Source organism: Plectropomus leopardus, chromosome 16 (assembly GCF_008729295.1).
Source record: "Plectropomus leopardus isolate mb chromosome 16, YSFRI_Pleo_2.0, whole genome shotgun sequence".
Classification (NCBI taxonomy): Eukaryota; Metazoa; Chordata; class Actinopteri; order Perciformes; family Serranidae; genus Plectropomus; species Plectropomus leopardus.
In genome coordinates this window covers 7,917,827-7,944,885 of record NC_056478.1, presented here as the reverse complement: position 1 = coordinate 7,944,885, position 27,059 = coordinate 7,917,827, and the positions used below count along the sequence as shown (strand labels likewise).

The 27,059-nt window shown below is 37.3% G+C and overlaps 1 protein-coding gene across 4 annotated transcripts; it reads left to right on the top strand.

Moving 5' to 3' along the window:
• Window positions 1–7,207: 7,207 nt before the first annotated feature.
• LOC121955625 (triadin-like) lies at window positions 7,208–25,159 on the top strand. 4 transcript variants are annotated; one of them, XM_042503658.1, is made up of 6 exons: window positions 7,208–7,633; window positions 13,192–13,394; window positions 15,909–15,950; window positions 20,458–20,505; window positions 22,551–22,673; window positions 25,093–25,159. In XM_042503658.1, exons 2-6 carry the CDS (start codon window positions 13,208–13,210, stop codon window positions 25,113–25,115), a joined length of 423 nt encoding a protein of 140 aa, XP_042359592.1. In that variant the 5' UTR covers window positions 7,208–7,633; window positions 13,192–13,207; the 3' UTR covers window positions 25,116–25,159. The 4 variants fall into 4 exon arrangements, with proteins under 4 accessions (XP_042359592.1, XP_042359591.1, XP_042359594.1 ...); XM_042503657.1 differs by having other exon boundaries at window positions 22,551–22,703; XM_042503660.1 differs by lacking the exon at window positions 15,909–15,950 and having other exon boundaries at window positions 22,551–22,703.
• Window positions 25,160–27,059: the final 1,900 nt, after the last annotated feature.

The following is a 27,059-nucleotide window of genomic DNA, read 5'->3' as shown; positions in this document are numbered from 1 at the left end:
TTTTAGAAGAGTTCTTTGGGTAGCGAAGTTTAAATATGCATGTCAATTGTTTTTTGTTTTTTTTGAATGTAGTTTGCCACACAGCCTCTTGTCTGTTTCCTATTGTGATGCAAAGAAACGAGCAGATCCAGCCATTTCACATTTTCATATTTTGCTGTGATAAACATGTTATGGCACGTTAGTCGGCGTATGCACGGCTGCATGTGAACAGGAGCGTTTGTGGAGTATTTATTTTTAATTAACCATGTAACGGCTTGTTTGAATATTGTCTTTTTTTGTAATGAGGTCAAAAATTGGACTATTGTGTGCATATAAACATAGTCATTTTTCACTGATGTGTGAATGGTGCCTCTGTGATGATGCACAGAGACACCCTTCATGAGACAAATCATATATAGTGGTAATTACTGATATTACTAATACATTAATGTTCCATTTTGCTGCAGTTGATGTTCAAGATTTTGTTAATCTTAAATACTTCATAGACTAGTTGGTGGTTTGTCCTACACCAGTGCATCATAATCTATAAAACCATCTAATGTATGAACCAGCACACCTCTGAAAAGTCAACCTTTCCTAAGAAAAACAGTCCTGTTTTTTTAGCTTTAGGAAAGCACATTTTCTAGCCAGTACAAAGTTCTTAATTAATTCATTCAGCATAAGAAGTAGGGGAATTATATAAACCCATAAAGGAACATTTAATCCATGTTCAAGTTTAGTTTACAGTCATACACAATAACACATACAATGTAGATGATGTAATACATCACCCCTGGCACTATTAGCCCTTAAACCTTTATATAAATAGGAATAAATAGAAATTAAAAATACTATATCATTTGCTTGCTGTTCAACACATTTTAAAACAATTAATCCTTTAGTTTATCAGAAATAATTAAATTCAGAAGCACCCAATTTGGAGCTACATGGTTTTCACTAGCCATGAAGAATATGGAAAATTGTAATTTGAAAGCTAACTAAAAGTAATCAAACAAAAGAAAAAAAAGGTAGTGGCAGAAAAAGTAAAATATTTGCGTCTGAGATCTAGTTGATAGGTATTATAAAGTTGCATAATTGGAAATATCTGTGATCTTGTCTTAATTTGACAAAAGAAGAAAAATATCTCATCACTATAAGTGAGACTTCATCGTGTTCCTGTAAACTGTCACTTGTGATCACATTATTGTTATCACATATTGTCGAACACTCTAACCAGATAATTAGTGATGTGCCATATTTATTCACTTGCATGTTACAGTGACAAAGACAGATGTACACTCTGGTGCTTTCTTCATCTGCTTCTGTCTTTCTGCATATTATAGCACAGTCATAGCACAGGAGGAGCACAGGTGTTATTTATATTAATGATTGCTGTGTTCCATGTAAAGGCCTGCAGTGGTGTTTTCACTTACTGTGTGTAATTAAATCTCCGCTCAGGTTGAAGGTGTTAGAGAGCGTTATGCTGGAATTATGTGGGGTTAACGAACCTTATGAACCAATCATAAATGTGTAACATCTCACAACCTAACAGGTACAGCAAAATTATTGTTGCCTGTTCGTAACTTTTCAAATTAGTTCTCTGTCACAGCTTTCACATCTTCTCAGATGTTGCTGTGTGTTGTAGGACATCTTGAGCTTCACAGGAGTCTCAACCCCCTCATTAATTTGCACGTTAAATAAAATGTGCACTTTCACTGCCATTTTATTTGCTTTTATCCATCAACTGATGATGCATTCTGACCTTCTTTTTTAGATTTAATCTTTAGTCAACCAGAAAAACCTTTTGAGAAACTCCAAAGCAATATAGAACACAAAAATAACACATAATAAAGTTACCACAATGAGGTACTTAAAAGTATGGTACTATTACGCTATAAATAAACCATAAAAACAATTAGACAACCAGCTAAGATACACCCTCACATTGGCATGTTGAAGATGACATACCAAACTCCTGCAACAGTGCTTTCAAACAGCCTGGAGGAAACAAAGACAAAGATATGGACACTTGGACTTAACACTGCACTGACTAAATTTTGGTTTTTAAAGTTCAAGGTCACTGTGACATTGCACATGTCTCATTCCCATGAACGCAAATCTTAAGAGCAACTTGAGGGAATTTCTTTAAATTTGGCACAAACGATCACTTGGCCTCCGGTATTAACTGATTAGAATTTGGTGGTCAAAGATCACTGTGACCTCACAAAATGTGTGGTGGCAATTTCTGCCAAAAAAAAACCCACACACATCAAATCAGTCTTTCTGTTAGGTTTAATCAGCAGCTGCAGTTGGACTTACAACAGTCAAGAATGAGCTGAATGAACAGAGGGAGCTGTGAGCACAGCAGAGGTCAGATTCTTATACTAACGTGCTGAGCTCAGAGTGAGGGTCAGTTGCTCATTATGTTTAACGAGCGTCATCCAGTGGGGCTGATACGGCAATTTGGGCCACCTTATGTAGTCATGTCCTGTGACATCAAGTGAAGCACTGACACACGTTGACAAAGACTAAACATCATGTGAGATGCTTGAGTTTGTGACATCCTAACAAGCTAATAAATTAATATTGATTAGGTTTTTTTATGAAAATTATGTTGTACTAAGCCTATATCATCGAAATAATTGCTGCTCGTTACCATCGATACTGTAGTTGCCTCAGTGTAAAGACATGCCTTTTTTTACACATGAGCAGATGTTTTGTGGACCATAAATTTAACACACACACACACAAAAACAAATCTAAAACTGTTGGTCACCAGCACTGTATTTGGGTATGGGCCTATACATTTGAGGTGACGTATTATTGTCTTTGGGACTTCTTACTGCTTTACAGAGCTGAACTTTTTCCTCCCTCAAATTCATTTAAAGTGTTGCTGCACCCAATTTTCCTCAAAAGATAAATAAATGAAATGAGATAAAAATGAAAATGTTCTATCTGGCCATTTATTAAAAAGTCAGATAAATTTTAGATATCTGTCTTTGAGATTACGCCAGTACAATTTGAAGTGAATGGACTTAGTTTCTGGCACAGCATTTTAAAAAATTACATTTTGAAAACATTTCTTTTCAGACACAGTGCCATTGTTACCCGGGACAATCAACATCCACAGAACACAATGCCTACGAGTTTTTCCGAAACTACTTTCTATTCAACAAAAACTGCCTATATGAAACTGTTATAATTTGGTCTGTGGAAACCATCCCATCCATGCCCAGCCTTACCTGACAAGGCCTCCTCCCCCTCCTCACAAATCCCAATTTAACCCCGATGTGCACTTTAACCTCTTGGTGGCCAAAACACCCCAGGTAGTAGCAGTTACATTAACCGTACAGTCTGTGGTAACCAGTCAGAAGACCTGTGTGTTCTACAGGGTTCATACCACATGTCAGGCTTGTAGAAAATCAATTTTCTGACTTACTGGTAACCAACAAAAAAGCTTTTAGTGGACTCAGACCTTTGGACAAACAGTAATTGCAGTCTTAAAGGTGTGACTTAAGGTCATGCCAGGAGTGACATACAAGAACTTGTGCGGTAAACACAAAAACCTTGAAGCTTGTTAAGGGGTATGGAAGCCCATTACCAGCAGTGTGATGAAATTAAAAAAGATCCTGTTAGTCATTAGTTAGTCTCTCAAAATAAAGAGAAGCTCTCTTGAAATAATGAGTTAGTTAATATGTCAAAAATACCAACTTACCGTACCTATCTAAAAATGATAAGTTAGTGTCTCAAAAATAATGAATTAGCATATCAAAAAAAATGACAAACTCTTTAAAAATAAAGAGCTGTAACTTCAAATAATGATTTAGTATCTCAAATTAATGAGAAACTTTCTTAAAATAATGATGTCATATTTACATCAAAATAATGACTTAATATGCAAAAATAATGAATCAGTATCTCAAAATAATGATTCAAAAGATGATGAGTTGGATGGTCAATCCAAAAAAATTAGAGATTTCGTTAAAGTAATGATTTAGTCACTCAAAAAATAATAATAAACTTTATCTCGATAAGGAGTCAGTATCTCAAAATAATGAGTAAGTATTTTAAAATAATAACTGTTTTCTCAAGGTGCGTTATCTCAAAATAAAAGGAAACTATCAAAATAATGAGAAATGCAAAATAGAAGTTAATACCTCAAAAATAATAAGAAGCTTTCTTAAAATAATGACTTACCATATTTACCTCAAAATGATGATTTAATATGTCAAAATAATTAGATATTATGGGAAAATAATCAAAAACCTTTTCAAAATAATTAATCTGTATCTTAAAATAATGATTTAGTATATCAAAATTAAAAGTTAGTATCTCAAAAAAACAGGAAACAATCAAAATATTGCGTCAGTATCTTAAAATAACTTAGAATCTCAAAGTGAGCTAGTATCTCAAAATAAAAAACTTTCTAAAATGCTTATTTTCCATATTTATCTCAAAATAATTAATAATAATAATAATATAATAATAATAATAATGATAGTATCTCAAAGTAACGCCTCAGTATCTCAAAATATTGAGAAAATTTATCAAAATAATGAAACGATACTTATTATTTTGAGATAACAACTCATTACTGGTGTTTTGAGATAAGTACGGTAAGTCGTTGTTTTGAGAAAGCCTTTGATTGTACTAACGGCTAGACGTGTCGTTGAAGTGGCTTTAACCGTCCTGATGAGGTCCAGCTGTGTCTCCCAGCAGCCACAGGTGTCCGCCTGTGCTCTTTCCCTGTCCAGGGTGCTGAAGAGGCACCGGCAGGAGCCTGTATCTCTGCCGCTGACCGGGGTTCTGAACCTCAGCAGGGCCCGGAGGAGCTGTGATTTTCAAAGTGCCAAACATATTCTTCAATTCTGAGTGTGATGCTCTGACGGATGGTATTATACAACCTTTCAAAATCTCACAGCTACCAGGATGTTTCTCCGTGTTAACTCTTTAATATCTCCAGGTACAGATGCAGGGAATAATCATTCAGGATGTAGCTCTCTGTTCACACACACATACACACACACACACATACACACACAGAGTAAGAGAGTACTGTAGCGCAGACATGAGCGTTGTTCTTGTTGATTGCTGTTAGTTTCATCAGAATTACTTTGGATGGTTGGTTTCATCAGAGCATCTCTCTTGGGAGTGCACATTTTTGTGTGTGTGTGTGTGTGTGTGTGTGTGTGTGTGTGTGTGTGTGTGTGTGTGTGTGTGTGTGTGTGTGTGTGTGTGTGTGTGTGTGTGTGTGTGTGTGTGGCAGCTATCTGACAAAAAAACTAAATTAAATGACAGATAAATAACAAAAAATCTAAATTAGGCCAACAGTGAGCATTTATTAGGTGGTTGAGTCATGTAATCAGTACCTTGACTGAGCCTGAATGAATATTAAAGCAACAGGGAGCTGCCTTTCTTTGGTAATTTGTCTTTCTACATAGCTTATATGTATTGTTTTGAACAGGTAAAATAATCTGTGTTTTTTAAGTAGGGTTTTTTTTGTAGTTTTAACACACAGATTGGCTCAAAAAAAAAATGATGCTGATAATGGACTGTGTGAAAAGAACTTGGGGGGTATACGTGGGTTTTAAGCCATCAAAAAAACCCTCGCTTGTGCTGTAAAAATAGTTTGACCTGCCACCCCCTTTTTGCAAAGCCCCCCTTTATAAATAAATAATAGTCCATAATGAGACAAAATGCTATATCGCTGTAACTTTGGTTTGTAGAAATACAAAAAAAAATGTCATGGCATGAAATACATTGAGCTAAAAACTGATAAGGGTCTTGTTAAAATGGGAACCTTTTTATATAATGACATGAAACTGAGCATTGTTTTGGTCATGATGGCAGCAATATGCTGCTGTAAAGCATCAAAGATACTCTCACTAAAAATACTCTCAATAAAGTATACACTTAAACTGCTATTTGTTTTTTTAGGTGGGCCACTTAAACCTCCGTTTTTTGTGGCTAAAATATGTTTTTTTGCTGACCCCCTCTACAACAGCACATTGCTAAGCTTCATTGTCAAACTCCAGCCTGCTTCTCCAAACTGGGGGCGTGTCGACTGGCATCTACTCTGTATGATGTAATACACTGACTGTGTATAAGGACCCCACACAACCCCACGTCAAAAAATAAGAACTGTCCCTTTAAGTGCCACCCTGGTACTTTTAATACAGTCCCTAACTTTGTGTACACTCTTACAGAAGATAGGACCTGAATTTTGTGTGTGTGTGTGTGTGTGTGTGTGTGTGTGTGTGTGTGTGTGTGTGTGTGTGTGTGTGTGTGTGTGTGTGTGTGTGTGTGTGTGTGTTTTGTGTCCTCCAGCCTTCAGCCCCCTCTGTGCGCCCTACATATAAAGCAGTCCAGTCCAATGTTAACACCAGCTGCTGTCTGTATCTCTAATTATAGCCTCTGCAGCCCAGGCTCCCAGGGCAAGACTGGGGGTCAGGTTACTCCTTCCCACTACACACACACACACACACACACACACACACACACACACACACACACACACACACACACACACACACACACACACACACACCATCGTTTAAACTGAGACTCAGAAACAGGTTCTGACAGGGCTTAAGAACTCACATGGGGCTCAACTAGATATTTATTCACTTATTTACTCTTCATTTTGACCTCTTCTTGACAAGACAGGGGAGGGCACTCTGGAGGAAATAGGTTTCCTCTGGAGGAAGTGTAAGAACAACTGTGAGATTTAGAAGTTTTAAGTTGTCAGGATTTTATTTTTTAACTTTTTGTCGAGGGCACAAAGTGTTCGGCCTCCTGCTGTGTTAAATTCATTGGAGGACCCAGCAATCATTTAATATTGTTGAATCATAAATGAAGCAAAGTTAATGATGGCACTTTACAGGTGTGAGGGGATTGGACAGGTCAGTAAGGTGAGGTCAGGGCTGGAGTAATGAGCATCTCAGAGGAGGAAACTGTTGTAACATCAGCTGTTAGCCGCCTCTGGCTGCCTCCATCATTATAACATGATTAATAAGCTCTGTGTTTCCGACACACAGCACAGGAGACTTTTAGACCTTTGTATGTTCACTTTATTCTTTCCTCTTTTCTTTTTCTCCTTTCCATCACTTGATCTTTTGCTCCTATGCACCCAGTTTTCTTCCGCCCCAGCGTCTTTCTCTCTCTCTTCTCCCTCCCTTCACCTCCTCTATCTCTCTATTTTTGGATCCTCAGAGGGGGCAGGGTGACTCTCAGTAGGTCAACCTCCTCTGTGTCCGCCTCTCTGTCTGTCTGTCTCACCCTCTCCAGTTAAACTAAAGCTCAGAAACTTTAACAATTTTCTGGAAACCTTGAAGAACAACTTTGAAATTATCAAGAACAATAAAAGACAAAACAAAGAAGTGTTTACTGGATTTCCTTCCTTGGATTTTTCTCCTTTGGGGAAGGTTTTAGTGTATTTTTAGACCTGCTGTGATCCAGCTTAACCACAATTGCTGTGCGCTTTTTGCTGCCCGGATTTGAGTGTTGCTTCCATCGTCTTTTTCTCACAATCAACCGGGGCCAAAGAGGATTTAACGAAGGAGTTACATGCGCGTTTCCATGGTAACGGCGCATTTCCAGAGCCTTTGAAGGACTGAAGGTTATCACTGAACATCCAGTAGACTCAAAGCCCAAGGTAGTGTAAAAATCCATGTCACTCTGGCTGAACTTTATAATAATGATCTGATGCTGATGTTGCTACATGCTGGAGGTTTGTGCAGTTATTCTGTCTTCTCGCCATGTAAAATATCTACTAAAGGTTAGCTGCTTCTGAGGGCAAACTCCCAAACTTTATATGGTGGATAACTGCATCGTTAATGGTGTTTAAGGAATTTTAATGTAATGGTCAAATAAAGCAAAACTAATGACCATTTCTGTTATAGCAGAACAGATGAGCTACAATGTGAGCTATTAGCTCCTGTTGATATTTAACCATTTCCTCCCTCTGTTGTTAAAGTGCGATGCACACATTACTTAAGTCACATTGATTTATCTTAACATTTAAAAAAAATAAGAAAAATAATATAATGATACAATTATGAATATTATTATTATTAATAATAATAATAGTTATGATTATTAGTATTGTGTTGTTGTTGATATTACAAAAATAATGATGACGAAAATTTTAAAAAAAATTAATAATATTTCTGATGCAATATAATACAAAATGCAATAAAAACAGAGTGTTCAAAAAGTGTAGAAAGACAAAACAAAATGTTTAAAAAAAGTTTTTTAAAGATCTGTTTACTTACTTGTTGAGAGAACATTTTAAAATCATAATTTTCCACCTTAATGATTCAGTACCACACTGCTCTAATACCACTTGCAAATATAATAATTACATCTTGAAAATATTCACAAGGAAAAATAAAACATTGTTAAATGTTGTAAACTCCCACACACGGTCAGTGCATCTTGCATTGAAAAAGCAATATTTTGCTCATAGACCCTTGTCAACGCACACTGTAATCTTCATCGTTCTTCACACCTGTTAAACTAAATTTAACACACACAATAACATGCTGAGTTTTTATTTTAACAAATTGTTTTATCAGCTTATTCTGATGTAAAAACACATAGTATGGATCTTTTACTGTAAGTTGATGCCGAATTGATATTGTTATAAAAAATCTATGAAAAAGTATCAATACAACAATTTAAAAGTCCTTCATTTAAAACTGCTAAACTACTACTTTGGTTGAAGTATAAGTATAGTAAGCAAAATGAACTTAAAGTATCAATACATCAGTGTCCAGGCAGCATTTTACTGTTGTAGTTGGTCAAAGTGGACCTTTTTTATTGTCTGAATACAGTGAATTTCCGGCACAGAGCTTTTATTTTGAAGTGCCACCTTGTTAACTGTTGCAAGTTGTGTTATTTCACTGTGTTTCTAAGGCAACATGTTGTAAGCATTTTGTGAAATAATAGTAAATATGTGTGAATTTATCTAATGTGTGGAACTTGAACTAATAACTAAGGAGAAATCTGAACCTCGTGGTTGGACCAGTTGGGAAGCAATGCTGTAGCAGATACCCTAGAACAGTGTAGGCTGCCTCCTGCATCCATAACAGAGGCCACAGGCTACTGTATTTGATGCCCTGGGAATGATACCAGGGTGGTTTATAATAAGGCTTAAAATCTTAAAAGTAACTAGATAACTCTAGCTCCTAGATAAATGAGAAAAAAAAAAAATGCAATATTCCCCAACAAGATGACTTACTAAGAAACACTGTGTCAATCTGTCATTTAGTTGCTGTACTCTTATCGGGGGGGGGGGGGGTGCATATACTACACACTCACACTCTCCCACTGTGACTTTGTCGCCTTTCATTTGCCCTCAAACACCAGTTTGTAGCCTGCACCCACATCGTTCTAATTCTGTTCATTCCTCTGGTGTGGAGGAGGCAGCAGCAGTTGGTGCTGTCCGTGTGTGTGTGTGTGTGTGTGTGTGTGTGTGTGTGTGTGTGTGTGTGTGTGTGTGTGTGAGAGAGAGAGTGTGAGAGAGAGAGAGAGAGAGAGAGAGAGAGAGAGAAGCACTCTGTGGTAGCAACAGGTGGGCTGGGTCATCAGGACAGACACATACATACTGAAAGAGAAAAATGTTTGCAGACTGTGACTCACACTTTGACAGAAACTATAAAACATGGTTCTATGTGAGAGAACTAAACTGTAATTAGATGCTTTTGACAAGGGTGGTGAAGTGGATGATTGCACAACGCAGCTTTTCCTCCTCTCTCTTGTTGTAGGACATTCACACTGAGCTCCAACCTTCTGTCATTGCAACATCGTGACTGTTTTTACCTGCTGTGGATCAATGTGTTGGTCTGACCAGCCGTTGCCAGAGCTTCACTAGATCAATGGTTGGCTTTTATATCTCACACACACACACGAGCACTTTCAGCTCTACTTCTGAAATGACACACACGCCAGCTGTTGTTCACACGATCAATGGTTTTCTTTCTTGAATCAGACACACACAAATGCACATTTGAGTGTGTGTGGGCAGAATTATGTTAAATTGATTTTGTAGTTTGTTATCTGAATGCTGCAACAGAAAGGTCAGCCCGACACCAGCTACCGAATCAAAACACATCAAATGTTCACATTATATAACCGTCCTGGATCGCATATATATACTTTGTCCAGAAGACAGACAGACAGACAGATTCATACAGATATACATGCAGTACATACATACATACATACATACATACATACATATTCACATAGATACATACATAAATACATACATAGATAGATGCATAGACACCTTGATCGAACTGTGACTTTGGAAAGCAATTTTACTATATATACAGTGGTTAAGTTCAATCACAGCGGCCGTGGGTTTGATTCCAGCCTCAGAAGTGTAGCTTGCGCTAAACTTGTAAGATTACAAAAATCTCAGTCTGTAGGAGGCTGAAAACATCGCAGATTTGACAGATATGAGGCCAAACATAACCCTTTTGCTCTCTGGCAAAAGGTTAATCCAACCGTGCCAAAATGTTCTTGTTTTTAGCATCAAAGTGTAACACTTGATGCTGCAATCCCTGATTAATAGTGATCCAGTTCAGTCGAGCTCAACGTCTGGGTTTTGAGTGCACAGGCTACATAATAGGTTATAATACGGGCAATTTACTCAAGTGGAAGCATATATATTGAGAAAAAGCCTGAAATGTTCCTTGTGGCACAAATACTCTTTAATGAGGAGAGAGGGGAGCGTTGTCACAAATCTCCACTCAAATTCTAGTAATTGACAGTGAAGATGAGAACCATTAGAGTCCGAGCCGCCACCTAATTGTGTCAACGAGATTGTCATAATGAATGGTGTGAAATGCCTCAGCTGGACCGGCACAAAGCACACAGGACTCACGTGGATCTGCATCCTTCAGGGCCTCATTAATAACCTTGAGAAGGGCATATTTCTTCCAAGTGAGTCAGTCGCTATTTTAATTCAAATCTCCACAACAGTGTAGCTATCACTTTATATTTGCAGATAAGCTATGTGAGAGGCAGGCGGAGAAACAGAAGGAAAAATAAATCATCTCAGGCGTTGATCGCAGCACGCCGCATAATGAACACAAACAACCTAACGCTGGGACATAATCATGTTATGGCACACGGCCCCGCTGCCATACAATGATGAAAACTTTCTTTAGAGAAGTAATTTGTCTTGTAGAGCAAATTTTTCAAACTTGAGATGGAATTTAATCTGCTCATCACCTCGGGTAATCTCTGCCTGTCTCCCACTCCCTCTCCTCCTCATCCTCACAGAAAACATGCTTGAATGATTTGCTGACATCCATGTGAATAAACAGCTGCTGTGAGCGTTAATCAAAAGAAACAGACATGCCTGTTTTACATACTGAAACATAGATTAAAGTTACATAAAAAGGGGCTCAGTGGCGAATTCATGGTGGGAAGATGTCAGTGTCAGAATCAACACCATCCTGCACTGTAATCCTGTGTTTTAACACCAAAGGCCTCAAAGCAAACTGGACCTTCCACCTCCACAATGCTCCCAAGACTTCTGTAGTTTATTCAGAAATGCTTTTTAATGAAAATTGTCTTTCCATGTGTCCTCATGAAACCGAAATTTAACGTCAAAGCCAGACAGTTTGTTGCTGCGCCCAGACATCTCTTCATAATCATAATCTTCCAAATCAGATGCTAATTGCATTGCCCTCTAATTCCTATAGATGTTTATAGATACTGCCAACTTTAATAGATTCAGCAAGTTTAGAAAACTTAAAAAAATGTACTGTCTCAGCAAAAAAAGTTGCACTGTGGGATATATATTGTTTCTTTGACAATAGGGACAAGATCAAAGTTAAAGGGGCATATTGTAAAAAAGGTGTTCACTGCAAAGTAACCCAAAAAAGGAAGACAGATTTATCAAAAATAGAGTCTGAAAGAGAGACAGACAATAACAAAATAAAAACACGTGTCAGTGTTGGTCAGGTGTTGATAATAGTTTAGCCTTCTGCTAACCAGAGCCAGGGCTTAATTTTTGCTGGATCCTGCCCGAACAGAATGATTTCGCCCGCCATTAGCTTTATTAAAAGGTGGATTGTTGGTGCGGCGCTATCCGTAGTGCTGGAAAATCGACCCTAAGTCTGAAGTTTCCACCACTGTGGAAACCTGGCTGAAGGTACAAGACAAAGAAGTTACGAGAGAGAGCAAGCACTACGAACTGTTACCGACCCGACAATGTAGCAGTATAAAAGCGAGAAGCATCAATAGCATAGTCCCAGGATTGGGCGTGGCCTCTGCTCCTCCAGCGGACACGCCCCCAGCGTTTCAGATATATTTACTGAATACTGTGCATTTTTTAATGATTTTGAGACCTTCTTTTACATACTTGGCGATTTTTTTGGTCATTCAAATTGGGTCATGTGTTTAATAACACGTTTCTGTGATGTGACGAACTCAGAACACATTTTAATTATCAGTTAACACAGACTTTAAGTTCACAATCTAACCCTAACCCTTACCCCATACAAGTCTGTCCTCCTTCCAAAAGTTTGTTTTTATTTATTTATTTTTTATCAATATCTTTAAGTCAAGTCAGTTTTATTTCAATTACGCCAGATCAATTTGTTTTTTTCTGGGCACTTTTCACATAGAAGAGGTCTAGACTGTACTCTTTTTATAATATTAACATTAGCTGCATAGACATGAACTGAATGAATTTGACATGATTTCTTTCAATCTGATTGAAATCAATCTGAAGATTTTGGGTCAGCTGTTTACATGGGATGTCCTCTAACACAATCTGGTGTTTACATGTGCCGACACATGTAAACGGTGCAGCTGTGTGACATGCGCAAAAATGATGAATATTGTAACTTGACAGGGCTGCCAACTCTTGCATTGACCATGAGACAGACGCAATGACAGGTTCCAGTGATGTTTGGAGGCTGATTATTGTATTTCATGAAGGTGAAATGCTAAATCGCTGTACTAAAATCTGCTTATCAAAACAGCAAGCTTACGAAAAATGATTCTATCTACAATACCCTAATTGTTTACATCAGCTAAAACAAGAAGTCTGGTGTTTTTTTATTGTGATCTGAAAGTTTACAAGTTTTCTCAGAATTCCTTAAAATGTCTTTTTATGTCTTCTTCATTTCTTTTCCATGCTCACGTTCTGCTTTTTAAAACTTTTCTCTCTGTCTCTCTCCCTTCTTCCAGCCCTCAGCTCTCAACAATGAGCAGTCAGACTAACGGCGAGGAGGCGGCCCCTTCAGCTCAGACCAATCAGAGGACATTTCTGGACGATGTCATTCTGACCTTCAGTTCACCGATGGCTTGGCTGCTGGTCATTGCTCTGGTCATCACATGGTCGGGAGTCGCCATCGTTCTCTTTGATCTGCTCGACTATAAAACTCTGACAGGTAACACCAGTCATTTGTTGTTATTTTCTTCTTTTAATAGGTTGTTTTCATTTTACCATTCAGTAATTATAATAATACTTCCATCTTAATGTGATTATAATGTGCTTGTAATATTTTATTAGTCCTTCAGCTCATTCACTCTCATTTTCCACATATCATTTACACATCCACATTTCATGCAGGCATCTTTCAACAACATTTCAAACATTTTTGAAGCAGACTTCAAAAGTGGACGCACTCCCACAATCATTTTCAACATCCATACTCCAAGTTAGGGGACACACACTATCTCTTGTTCTTTTTAACACGTTAATTATGTTTCACAATATGTTCTGCTTGAACACTATTTAAAGTGGTGTGTTGTGTGTTTCCCTTCACTTGACAGATGGACGTTTTGAAAATGACAACCTGTTTTAAGGAGAGTGTTTTTCTCACGCTCACATGTTCACCAAGAGTCTAACATCAATTAGTCCACCAGTGGACAGTTTTATGTACCAGTGTAGAAATACAGCTGTGTACATACTCCTCATTTTCACTTTTATATCATACACTAGTAGAATGGATGGAAAGGGTGTTAACATGCACACAGTAACAGGCAGTTATCAGGGGTTTCATTTTTCAATAAAACATGTATTTATTTTAAAGTTTCTCTAGTTTACATGCACATCTTTAAAATTCCATACGTTGCTTTCTGCTCTACAGAAACTGAGAGCAGCTTTATTTCCTCATATGTTTCTAATCCTATTATCTCCACCTCATAACTTAATTGTCTCAAGTGATCAAATGCCGTTTTCTGTGATCACACTTTAATTACTTCATTGTCATGAGATAACGGAAAATGAATTTCCCTAAGAACGCAACAATGTTACTGATTGATCAAAGTAAATGCAGCAGTCAAGATCTCCTTCAAACATTTTTGGTTCAGCTTAAGACTGCATGTTCGCTGTCTCTGTGATCAGGCTCACAAGGCTCTGCACACCCATTAATTTATATCAAGAGATGATGAGAGACGTCTGATTGCAGCATAACAGGAGAAATCAAGAGAGAACAACCGCGTTTGCACTCTTCAGCGTGTTGTTTCGTTTTAGTAAACACGGAATCAGTGTTTTAACTGTCCCAGAAATCAAAATATTAAACATGTAATGTCACCATGTTGACCTGATTATTCTCCTGTTATTGTTTAATCTACACTCAAAGCAAAGGTTTGCCATTATGGAAAATACGGCAGACTTATTTGCTCTCATTTCTGTTTTTATTTGAAGCAAAATAGTTTCTTTGCGTCAGTGCGCTGTTCAGATGGAGGCAAGCAACCAAAAACAAAACCTACAAACCTTGCTCAAATGCCTATGATCTGTGCCATTATCGTAAACGTTAATTTTAAAGTGTTGCATTAAAGATGTCCTGAGTTGATATTGCCAAACAATTATAATGACAACTTCTCCATGTTTTTTTTTCAAAGCCATGACCCAGGTCTTTGTCAGCGTTTCTCCATGTGTATTTAGGTGACAATTTCAACAGTGGAGATATTTCTTTAATTGAATTATGACCAATATATTGGTGTGCATGTTGACAACATGTTCATTGCATTTACCACAGAATATTAATATTAGTGTGGAAATCAAAACTGTGAGTCTTTGTGAGACTCACACTACATTATATAATATAATGTACTGAATCAGGGTCACTGTTAACGGCAACATTATACCAAATGGATAATTTAAAATTGTGTTAAAGGATGATAGGTTGCAGTTTTACCTTTTGGTATAATTATTTTTTACAAGTCCATTATTTCCCAGTCATCTTCTAGTAATTTGCAAGACATTTCCAGTGAAAGAACTGTGTTATTTAGCACTAATTATAGATGAAGAGAGTTCAATTGGTAGCCTACACACATTTAATTGCTAGCATGTCAGCTTAATATGCAAAAACTCTGCGAGCATTGAACATGTACAGTATGAAAGTATAAAAAAAAATGAATGTTTCTGTTTTAGATTTATCTTTTCTTTGAAGGCCATTTCTACTTTCTCTACATTTAGTAAAAATACTCGCATCAGTCTCTCCTCATGACTTGATAAAAATAATGTGAAATTGTTCAAAAATAATGGACCTGCGAAATAATGCTTTAACATATATTCACATAAGCATAGTGGTGAAGCATTAGCATGCGCTGTAGAGATCTAAATAAACCTGACAAACAAAGGTCAGACTGCCTCCCTTCTTCCAGCCACACAACAGGAAATCAATCACTTTGATTCTGTCAAAGGTGTATTCCAGTGTGCAGTTCATTTACTGTGATAATGACCTTTCCATCAGTTCTGCTCATATCTGCTCCTTATCACTTCCACATCACCATGTCTGTGGACTATCCTACAGTGAGAGGATAGTCCTGCCTCACACATCCAACACTCATCTTTAACTCCTCTCCTCACTCTCCTCCTCCACCCCTCCACCCCCACCAACTCTTCACCTCTTCTCCATCCTCATGCCGTCAATCACCTGCCATCCCATCCAAAGAGTACACATCATACTGTGACGACCCCGTGTGTTTATCTCCTGGTAAAAACAACAACAACAGCAGCAAAACCACTAACAGTTTGACTGCACTGCTTGCTTACCTACAAGAGTGTTGCTTGTGATAGACCAGAGATTATTAACCCTTTGAGATCTGGACAATTTGGTCTGATTTCTTTTAAAAACATGGGAAAATGGCAATCAGCAATTTAGGAAGAAATGACCCAAAAAGTAGCAAGAAATTAGTAAAAAGTACCAAAAAATTGCATAAAAAAATCGCATTTTTTACCCCCCCAAAATAACCGAACAATTGGAAAATAAAACACAACAAAACAAATCAAATGCAAGGAACCAACAAATCTGTCCAAAAAAGCTGCACAATCGGGTAAATTAACATTCATGTCTAGACATCAACAATTATTTATTTAATTTGTTACCAGTCTGTGTATTCTCAATCCTTCTTTTTCAAGCATGACAACTCAAAAGTGTGCCTGCATTATGAGTGTGAAATTGCATGCATGTCCGTGTTTCCTCCAACAGTCCTCAATGACTAAGAAGCCGTGTCATACACAGGCTTAAAATAGACGTCTAGGTTTTGGGTTACGACTATTGTGTCTAATGATGACGGCAAATCAGTCAGCCTGTTGGCATTTCAGAGTGAATCATTTGTGCAGTTTTGTAGATTTATTTTCTTGTGACAGCTGACATTGAAATATAAGATCAAGTTCATACTGATGCAATAATCTCAAAAAAATTAAACAAAGTAAAGGAAATACATCCAGTCCCTGAATCAGATTGATTCATTTTTCTTCCATATTTCAGGCACAGACATCAATAAAAGTTTGGAATCATTTCTCCATAAGTCAAGGAAATGTCTGGTGGAGGATAGAGCTGAGCTGAGGAGGAAATGCACATGAAAAGCAAGGCGTCAGCTGTACGTTGTAGTTATCTCCCATTTTCTGAGGCAAATATTTGCAAGTTGACAATGACAAAATACTGCGCTGCATTTTTAATCACAAGCCTTTTTTCCCCATCATGACATTTCAATAAAGGCCAGTGTGTGTAAATGAAACAGCAAGGAGACACTCTCGGACAATAAAGAAGAAATGCAATTCGGCCCGTCGTTGTGAAGAGCAGAGATGTGTGTGTGTGTGTGTCTGTGTGTGTGTGTCTGTGTGTGTGTCTGTGTGTGTCTGTGTGTGTGTGTGTGTGTGTGTGTGTGTGTGTGTGTCTGTGTGTCTGTGTGTGTCTGTGTGTGTCTGTGTGTGTGTGTCTGTGTGTGTGTGTGTGTGTGTCTGTGTGTGTGTCTGTGTGTGTGTGTGTGTGTGTGTGTGGGTGTGTGTGTGTGTGTGTGTGTGTGTGTGTGTGTGTGTGTGTGTGTGTAGCCAGAGAATAGGATGCATAGACATATTGTATAGGAGAATATATGCACCATACAAAGATGTCAGAGAAGGAGAAGTTGGGGACAAAGCAGAAACTCTGCCAACAGTTTGATCAAACGGCTGTTCTTTGTTTCTCTGACAGAGAGACAGAGTCAAACATTACGATACTTCCTAATGTATGTGATTATCCATGAAAAGGGAAATCACTTAGATGGAGACAAATGGAAATGTTAAAAGCATCAAGTGTTTATTTAATAGTTGAGATCAGGCTTTAAAATGATGAGCGTGTTAAACTGTAAAATAGATCCACAATATCACTCTCCTATATAATGTCAGTATGTGGCTTTCCATTAACCCCTAAATTGTGCATATTGAAAATGCAAATACTAAATATCCCTGATGGAAACATGAGGAAGGGTTGAGGAAAGCATAGAGAGAAAAAGGGAAAAAAGATGTAAAGGAAGGGAGCAGGAGAAAAAGAAAAATGTGACGTGGAAAGAAAGAGACGGGAAAGAAAGAAATGAGTGAATGATGGTTGGAAGGAAGGAAGATAATGATGAACGATTGGCTGAAGGAGGGACAAAAAAGGAAAACGGTCTTAAAAACTGTCAGAAAGGAAGGAGGAGAAAGTATGATGATGAGGGGTTTAAAAAAGGAAGGAGGAAAACAAAAAGAAAAGAGTAAGGGGGAAGAGAAAAATTATGGATGGAAGGAATAAAAAAATGGAAGAAAGTAAGATCAGGAGAGAGTATTGACTGTAGGAAAAAGGCATAAAGGGGAAATATGTTTTTACAAAAATGAGGAAATGTAGAAAGGAGAAGGAAAAGCGGATAATTAGGAAGGATATAGGGAAGGAGAGAGGAAACAGAGAGAAAGAATGAAGGATGAAAGAAAGTATTTAGAGAAGGATAAACAGAGAGTAACAAGGAAATAAATAAAGGCAGGAAGAACATGAAAAGAAAGGAGGGGAAATGATGGGAGGGAAAGCTCTGTATCATGTAGTTTTTATATGTATATTTAATATGTTTTATACATAGCTATTTTATGCTCTTTTCTTATGAGAGATCTTTTTTTTCAGAACCTCCTGGGTTTCTTTGTTATTATTTTTTTATTTATCTGCAGCACAATTGGTATTTTTAATCTGTTTTCTTTGTGTTTTATCATTTTGATGTGACTGTTAAATGACACAAAGCCAAAGGTGGAGAGAAGCAGGCAACAGAGAAAAGACACACAGGAGGAGATCTTGAAAATAAGACGGAAAATGCATTTATAGAGAGTAGAAAGAAGAGGAGATATGGGATGAATAAGAGAAAGAAAGAGGGTGGAAAGGTAAAGAGTAAGAGAGACTGAATGAATAAGTAATGACTATAAAAAGACAACAGAGAGTTAGTGGGAGGGAAATGCTCAATCTGTATTCCCGGTGAATCTGTCTGGAGTGCCAATCAAAGAAATGTCAGCGCATTAATCAGCTGTTTATGAGGATCCATTATACAACTCCTGCACACTGGGCAACAAACAGGCACAAAAGCCTCTCCCACCTGAGAGAGGGAATATTAAAAAGATCAATTAATGAGAGCAGCTGCTGGGACAAAGCCACTGTGAATAGCGAAGAAATGTCAAAAAATAAAATCGAAAATAATTTTTAGAATTCTGGGTGTAATTGTGTGGCTTTGCTTAAACGTGCCGTCTTTGCATCGGTAGCTACAGAAAATTTTACCAGCTTTGTTACCTGTTGAACCCTGGCATTATTCGTCTCCTGCAGTGTGAATTTAACACAAATAACTGTGCAAAATTACCAACAGAAGAAGTCATTGAAAAGGACAGAAAATAACGTTAAAGAATCAGTACATATGTCGTAGCAATCTCTCATAAATCATCCTTTATAAGTTATCATGTACAGCTGATTTACCAGTTAATAAAGCATTTACTAATGCTGTAATTTAGTAATAAGCCATTAATAGGAAGAAGTTTTGGGGTTTGTTAAACATCTCCACGCCAGGTAAGACACTTTGAAGTTATTAATACAATTGATAAAGGTGTCAAATATAACTTTCTTCAAATAAAAAAATCAAAAATAAAAAAATCATGTCTATAGTTGTTAATTATATTCATAAGTCTACAACTCTAATGAGTAACACAGGTTATCATTCATTTGTAATAATAAATGTTAATATTGTGATAAAAAAATATGTATGATTAGCTATTTAGTCTGCGAAAAACAGCCCATATTTAAGTTTTTTGTTTGGTGGTGACCTCTAGTGGCTGTAGTAATTACAACAGGAACAAAGAAGTGCGGTAGTGTAGCAGAAAGAGCGACATGGGATAGGAGGATCAAACATACGCAGGACTTTCATCCAGGACTTTCATCCAGGAGACAATGTACAAGGTATAATCAATTTAAATGACCTGTGTTCATGTCCCACCATAACTCAATGTAGATGTTGTTATTTTAAAAATGAAATGTGGGCACACAGGTGCGAGAACTTGTTTTTACCCAGAGGATCACTTAAGTTGTTTATAATTTATTACAGCAAAACATACAAAGCTGCTGGATGAGGATAAACACAAACCAAAATGTATTTTATTGTTATTTTATAACTGATCCATAAAGCATCACTAAATAAATGTCTTTTTAGCCATAAATAAAGACATTATTAACAACTTATGGCCCTTTTATAAATGTAGCATTATTAGAAATGTGTTTGTTGGCATGTTAAGTGACACTGGTAAATTATATACTATATTGAAACAGACAATGTCAGTAGTAGAAATACAGATAAAACTGTGTTGGGAATGTTGAAAAGCTGCTTGTTTGAGTTGTTGCTGTACTCTCATCCAGCATGTCCTCTGCATCATCGAGAGAAGTAAGTCCTAACATGTTCTGTAAGATGAAGTGTGTTTTGTGTGTAATGTGTTTTTTTTTTTTTGTTGTTTTTTTTAATCATGTTTGCCATTATAGCAGCAAAACAATACATCTAAAACTGTATGTGAATGACTGAAAATCTGCGGTACGCTGAAGGTCGCTGATTATTGTTCTTTGTGATTTTATCTGTTTTTATGGATTGTCTCTTAGTCTGTTATGTGTCTTTTTTTCTCTCTGTATCTTTTTCTATATGGCTCCTGTCATGCTGTCTCTGTTCACATCATGTTCACGTGTCTCTCTCTCTCAGGTATCCCTCCTCCTTCTGCCTTCGCCAAGAGAGGTTTGAGGCCTAGAGGCAAGCAAAGTCACTACCCTCTTAATTTGAATACATATAACATTAAACAATATTTCTCTCTCTTTGGCAACGAAACTGAGACTTACAGTTTTAAAATGAATAATGCCGTAGTGTGTGACCTCCAACACGTACATGTGCATTTTATATATATATATAGTATATACATACCATGTGAAGCTTATCATGTTCATTTTCTGTTAATACTATTTGGTGTGTGATATGATTTTCACTTAATGTTGAGACCTGAGCTTTTGTTTGGTATATATTTTTAATTTCTTCCAGTTATCTGGGACAAGTAGGACCACATAACTATAAAAAAAAAAAAAAAAAAAGTTCTTTAAGAAAACAATAATGTCGTCATATGGGTGTTTAATAAAGAAAAAACAGATTATGTCAATGCCTGGACATTGTTGTACAAAAATAAGTTTTATAACTCTTTGGGTTAGGGGTCACTATTCAGGTCTAAACAGGGTTTTCCACACAATTATTAATTTGTGGCGGGCCACCACAATTAAAATAGCTGCTTTTCTAAAGCTATTGAAATATATATGTGCTCATTCACTGCACCACACTCTCGGAGTGTAGAGCATGCTGTTGTCACAGATGGAGTAGCAGAACACCAGGCACAGTGGAACTTAACCATTCATTGTGCTGGGTCTAAAAGTTTGCATTCAATCACTCTGCTCTCATCCATTAATCTGATCAGCTCTGACCAGAGCAATTGATCAGCTATCCACGCTGCAACTCAAACTGCTGCGGAGGGATAAAAATAACTGAGTTTCACCTGCAATGCATTCACAGACTTGCAAAAATGTCCAAATTTAGAGATGGGTTAAAGAATTGATTGGGGAAAAATGGACACATATATGAGATTCTAAAAGAAAAAACAGGAAGTTTGCTGACTCTGTTTGCCCTGTCCCTGTGAATTCTCTGCGACCTTGCACTGTGGTCCAATTACTGCAACTTAATTGCAAATTTGACTGTTTAAAATTGGTAAAATCTTATTTGCATTTACAGCTGCAGGCAGCTTATTGATTCGCTCAGCCCCCATCTCTCTCTTTCTTTTTATCCTGAGACTGCAGGAACAGAGCTCTGTAACAGGAGTCATAGACAGACAGTGACGAGGCTTACTGTTACCATCACACAGCTAATGTTACTCAATGGTTATTTACAGTTTTAACGACAACCAGGCCCACTGCCAGGGGGGGTCAAAGGGTACTAAGACCCAGGGGGGCCCATTCAAAGGTCTTTGCACCACTGATGGTGCTGTAGTGGGTGTGATGAGCGGCCCGATTTGGTAAATTTTGTCCCTGTCAATAATTTCTAATGACCGGACGACAGCTGAGTCAATTTAGTGACAGTATCAGATAAATAGCTCATTGTCAGTTGTTAACTGCTGCTGAGAGGCTTCTACCCAAGACAAAATATAACGAGTGGTGATGAGATCACCTTCTGCCCTGTTAGCTCATGCTATCCTGGCAGAAAGAGCAGGAAGAGCCCCTCTCACAGGGACAGTTTTGAGTTGCTTATCACAAATAAATTCTAATTTTGTGGGAATCGCTGAATCCTCGTAATAATGGTCTCAGTATCTGAAACAGCATCATGCGTTGAGAAAAACGTCTTTAAACATAGCAACTTGCATGACAATTTCCGAAAAGCTGCCATGAAATCAGTCATTTCGAGGTGCAACAATCACAAAAACAGCAAAATCCTGGAGGGATTACTGTATTGTGCTTTTGCGACCACTAGACAGCACAAAAAAGTGACCACAAATGAGGACAATAGATTTAAGTTAAGCAAAATGAAGTATAAGGTGCAGCAAAAGCCAAAATGTAATGTAATATACTCATATGAGGGCAGAGGGTCGCAGGAGGATTTATAGTCATCTACAAGGCTGTTGTGTGTAGCTGCTGGTATTTTGTCCGCCCTGTTTACTTGTTCAAGCTAAATATTTACTCATCAAAACATGTTAGATGTAAATTTCCTTTCTGCTTTACAATACTGCGTTCTAATATGTTACATTTTCTATTTTTTATCCTGTTTAGGTGGTGTTCGTCCAGTAAAATCAAGCACAGCTGGAGTCCCTGCAGTTCAGGAGAGCACCGATTGGTTGGAGTTGATTTGGAATTTTGCGGCCAGTTTGGTAGCTCCTGATGAGGAGGAGGAAGGTATTCACCAGCTAACTGAATCCCTCACATGTAAGAAAACATCACCTCATACTAACTAATCATTTAATCACAAAGATGATTAATAACTAATATCGCGGATAAGATGCTTAACATCTTATTGACATTTACATGCATCAAATCATGGATGAAACATTTTAATATTCTGAATATGGATGACTTTTAATTAGCATGGAAATGCTGTGAAAATCAAACTATATGTTCATCATGATAATCCAGGCTGTGCAGATAATAGCAACGATGGAGCTGTCAGAACGTAATCACTCACTGACTAACGGGTTTGTAATTAATATGACGCCCTTTTAACCCGCTGAATTGCAGAGATACATTAGGCATAAAATAAACTTCCAGTCTCATTTTCTTTATTCAATTATCAGAACCAACGGCCCATTAAAAATCCTGCTAATTAACTGTAGTGAAAACTTGAACTGGAGTGCTTATTTATTTCACAATATTTAATAAACAGATGCACTCATATAGACTGAGTGGCAGAAAGACAAGTAAGTCACAATTATTGTATTATAAACATAAAAAAGAGGCAGTTTGTTTACAGAGAAAGATTCATGGCCAAAACAACAAGAAGACAAAGGAATAAACAATTATTTCATGCAGTTAGCTTGAAGTAAATGCTAAATTGACTTACAGTTGTATAGTCTTTCTAGTTTTCAGACCACTCAGAGTGCTTTTACACTTCATGTTACATTCATACATTCACACACTGGTGGCCAAGGCTACAGTGCAAGGTCCACTTGTACGCGGTAATAATTCACCCACCAATGGAACAGCCATCGGGAGCATTTTGGGGTTCAGTATCTCGCCCCACTTCAGCATGCAGACTGGAGGAGCAGGGGATTAAACTGCCAATCTTCTGATTAGCAGACAACCTGCTGTACATCCAAAAACTCAAAAACAAGTTTTTTTTGTTTTAACAGGGTTCATACAAAGTGCTTGAAGTGCATGGATTCAACACTCATAAATTTCAGTCTTGAAATACCTTGAAAATCTTTTTTTTTTCTTTTATTTTTTAAAAAATAAATGAAATTTCTATTTCTGAAATGTGTTAAATAATTGCTTTAAACTAGGATGAATAGAACCACAGTGGTTGCAATTATTTGCTAGTGCTGTATTAGCGCCAATCAGTTGGTAAATACCGGTAAATGGTCGGCCCCAAGATGTTTCGCGAGCCTTCAAAACACTCACACTGGAGCAGCATCAGCCATTAGCACGAATTTTTGAGCTGTAATTTGGCAGTGAATAAGCAGCAGTCAATTAATAATAAACTGATTTAGGCCCGAGTAGCTTGTTTGCTCCATTTACAAATTTGCAGTTTCTTGCAACAGATGCTTGTAGAGAAAACAATTTCATCCTTTAAAATAGAAATTAGTGCTTGGAAAAGTACCTGAAAGTCCTTGAATTCGAATAGCACCTATGTGTAAGAATCCTGTTTAAAAGCAAAATGCACTTTTTTTGATCGTTTTCAGCGAAGATCGAATTTAGCAAAATGTGTTTTGCTTATGATGTTAATGTAAACAGCTTTTTCCTTTTTAAATCTGCAGAAAATCTGTGGCCTCAAAATTCCAACACCTCCACAGATTAGTATGTGCCTGTTTGTCATTGTTAAGTTAATGGTGATTGCACAATGTAATGACGAGAATAATAACACACTCAGCGTTAAGATTGGTTGCCTATAAGCCTCAATTTCACTGTGTAATTGTGTCTGCCAACTAGGCGTAGGTGGTATAACATTATCACAGTATACCAGAATATTTAAAAATCACAAAGATATCCTTTTCAATACGATCATGAATACAGGTGCTCCTTTTTCTATTAAACTCATTGTATGTAGTGCACAGCACGCACCATCGTAGCTCAGTCTCTGGTCTTTAGTGGTGGAACAGGCAGCTGGGTTGAAAGACACAGTGACACCTAATGGTGGAGGGAGAAGTTACAGGACTGTAAAACAGCTGGCGGCCAGCAGGCAGTGAGACTGTGGGGATTAACAGCATGTTTTCATTACATTTAAATCGGTAAATTAAGAATTCATTTCCACCAAACCTGAGCTGGTGATTGTTTAAACAGCGGACTTACTAAACAGATTACTTGCAAGAGTAACCAAGATGGTTTGGGTGAGTTTTTTCTTTCTGTTACATTTGAATGATGTGTGATTTCTGATGAGTTAATGAGGCAATTAAGGCTCCTCAGTCTTACCTGACGGAGGGAAAGTTTAATTCAAAAAGTGTACAGTTGTTATTTCTCTTTGAAAAGTTGTCTGTTTGCACTTCAATATTTATTGCTTACTAGATATGATGATATTAGACAAGAAAGTGCAGTTTGGTGTTCAGTATTTATACCTACAATAACTGGGACTAATGAACACTTTATTTTCTGCTCTGTCCTTCAGCTTTCCACTCTGAGGAGCTCTGAACAAGAGGAACGTGCAAAGAGGACAAGAGGATGAAGAGGAGAGGGCAAACAGATGAGTGTCTGACTGAAGTGAAGGAGAGGATGTAAAGAAACTCAAGGACAAGGAGGATGTACAGTTAATCACAGTGATGTGTCCGTCTGTATGTTATTCACTGGAATTTGATGAATAAAAAACTGACAAGTTGAAACCTCAGCCTCGGCTTATTTTCTGAGCATTATAGAAACACGATTATCGTCCTTGACCATATCTGCACTCCGCACACTCTTCTGGATTTCCATTTTTTTCTGGTTTCCGGTGTCATCGATTTGTAGAATGGGAGATTTTGTTTTATTTGGTCATTTTTCCTTAAAATATTTGTATTTCTATGATAAGTAAGTCAAGTTTGTAGTTAAACTGTTTCTGTTTTGTCTACTTTAAACCTACAGGCAGATCTGTCAAAAATCAATGAGGTGCGTATTATGATTTGAACATGCTTAAACCTGTTGCTGAAATTGTCTAGAGTATCTAGCAATCAGCTGCGTTCTTGCTGCTATGCAGAGATCTTCACTTTACTGAGCGCAATCTTCTCATTTTATGTCTATTCTCTTTTCTCTTCATGTTTCATTTTACATTTTTTTTTTACCTCATTTCCAGTTTTCTTACTGTAACAGAAAGTGAGTTAAAAGTTAACATTAAGTAATTATTAAATTTGTTCATCATCATTGTGTCTTTAAACATGCCATTTTTGTTAAAAGTCTCCCTGAGATGCACCTGACCCACCAGAGGAGAGGAGGACAAATCAAGCGCACCTTCCCGGAAAGGCTCCACCCCCCTCAGGTGCAATCACTCTGTTTAATGAGCAGCTGTTCTTCTGTCCAGCAGCAACAGTGTGCATCATGTAAGTTTCTTTATTACTTTAATGCACTGCATTACTGCACAATATTTGTCAATGTTTTGCTTCATTGTTAACAGTGGTATAATGTAATGAAGTAATATTCTTCGTTAGAGTGCTTAAGTATTTTTGGGAGAATCTGTACTTGACTTGACTCTTGTCGACTCTCACTTTTACTCCAGTACATAGTTACTTACTACAAAATAGGGAAGGAACTGAGGAAAGGAAGAGGGAACAAATGGACAGTTGAAGGTATGTGAACAGTGGCGGGTCTAGACTTTTTATTTTACAGGGGGCGCCAAATTGGGGCACTGACTTATGCAGGGGGTGGCATGAAGTACAGCACAGCTTTAATTTAAAGTTTTTGTCTCTGCTATCCAAATCTACTTTCATTAATAACATTGACGTGTCTTTCATTCCTGTTTATAGTTTATTTTAAAAGATAAATAGACTTACCTCACAATAGAGTGACAACACACGAATGAAAATTAGAGCTTTCTTAAGTTATTAAAGAAAGGTATAAAGTACAATGGCAAGAATAAAATGCAAACAAAAGTAGAAAAACAATTAATAAGTAAGCCTGTGAAAACAAATGTTTTAACAGTTGTGTTATTTGTATATAAAATTAGTCAGGCAAAACACATTATTACCTCTCAGGTGTCCAACTGACTTGCACCTATAAACAAAAATTCAGATTACTCATCAAACGTTTAAAACTGACTGGGCAGATGATGGGCAATCATGATGCCGTGACACCTGGGGAGGCCAGTCACATTAATGTGCCGGCCCTGTAATGTACACTTCATTTTTAAGATGGTGTAAATCTCCCTAATAATAATAATATTTTTAAAAAATGATAACTGAAAAAAGCTGATAACTTTTCACTTTGTTTTGCCAGTTTAGGGGGTCCATACACAGAACATTGCACTTATTGCACATTTCCATATACTTTAAAACACCAAGCATAGAAATAAACAAAATCAAGCACATACATTTTATGTTCCCTCAAAAGGACTGTGCATTGACTCATATTCACTCCCTGGAGACTTAACTCTAACCTAAACCAAACTCC

Excerpts from the sequence above, each read along its gene's own strand:
- LOC121955625 (XM_042503657.1), top strand. The coding sequence starts at position 13,208 with ATGAGCAGTCAGACTAACGGCGAGGAGGCGGCCCCTTCAGCTCAGACC. Across the intron at positions 13,395-15,908 it reads CGACTATAAAACTCTGACAG|AGTACACATCATACTGTGAC; the intron begins GTAACACCAGTC and ends TCCCATCCAAAG. Across the intron at positions 15,951-20,457 it reads CCCCGTGTGTTTATCTCCTG|GTATCCCTCCTCCTTCTGCC; the intron begins GTAAAAACAACA and ends TCTCTCTCTCAG.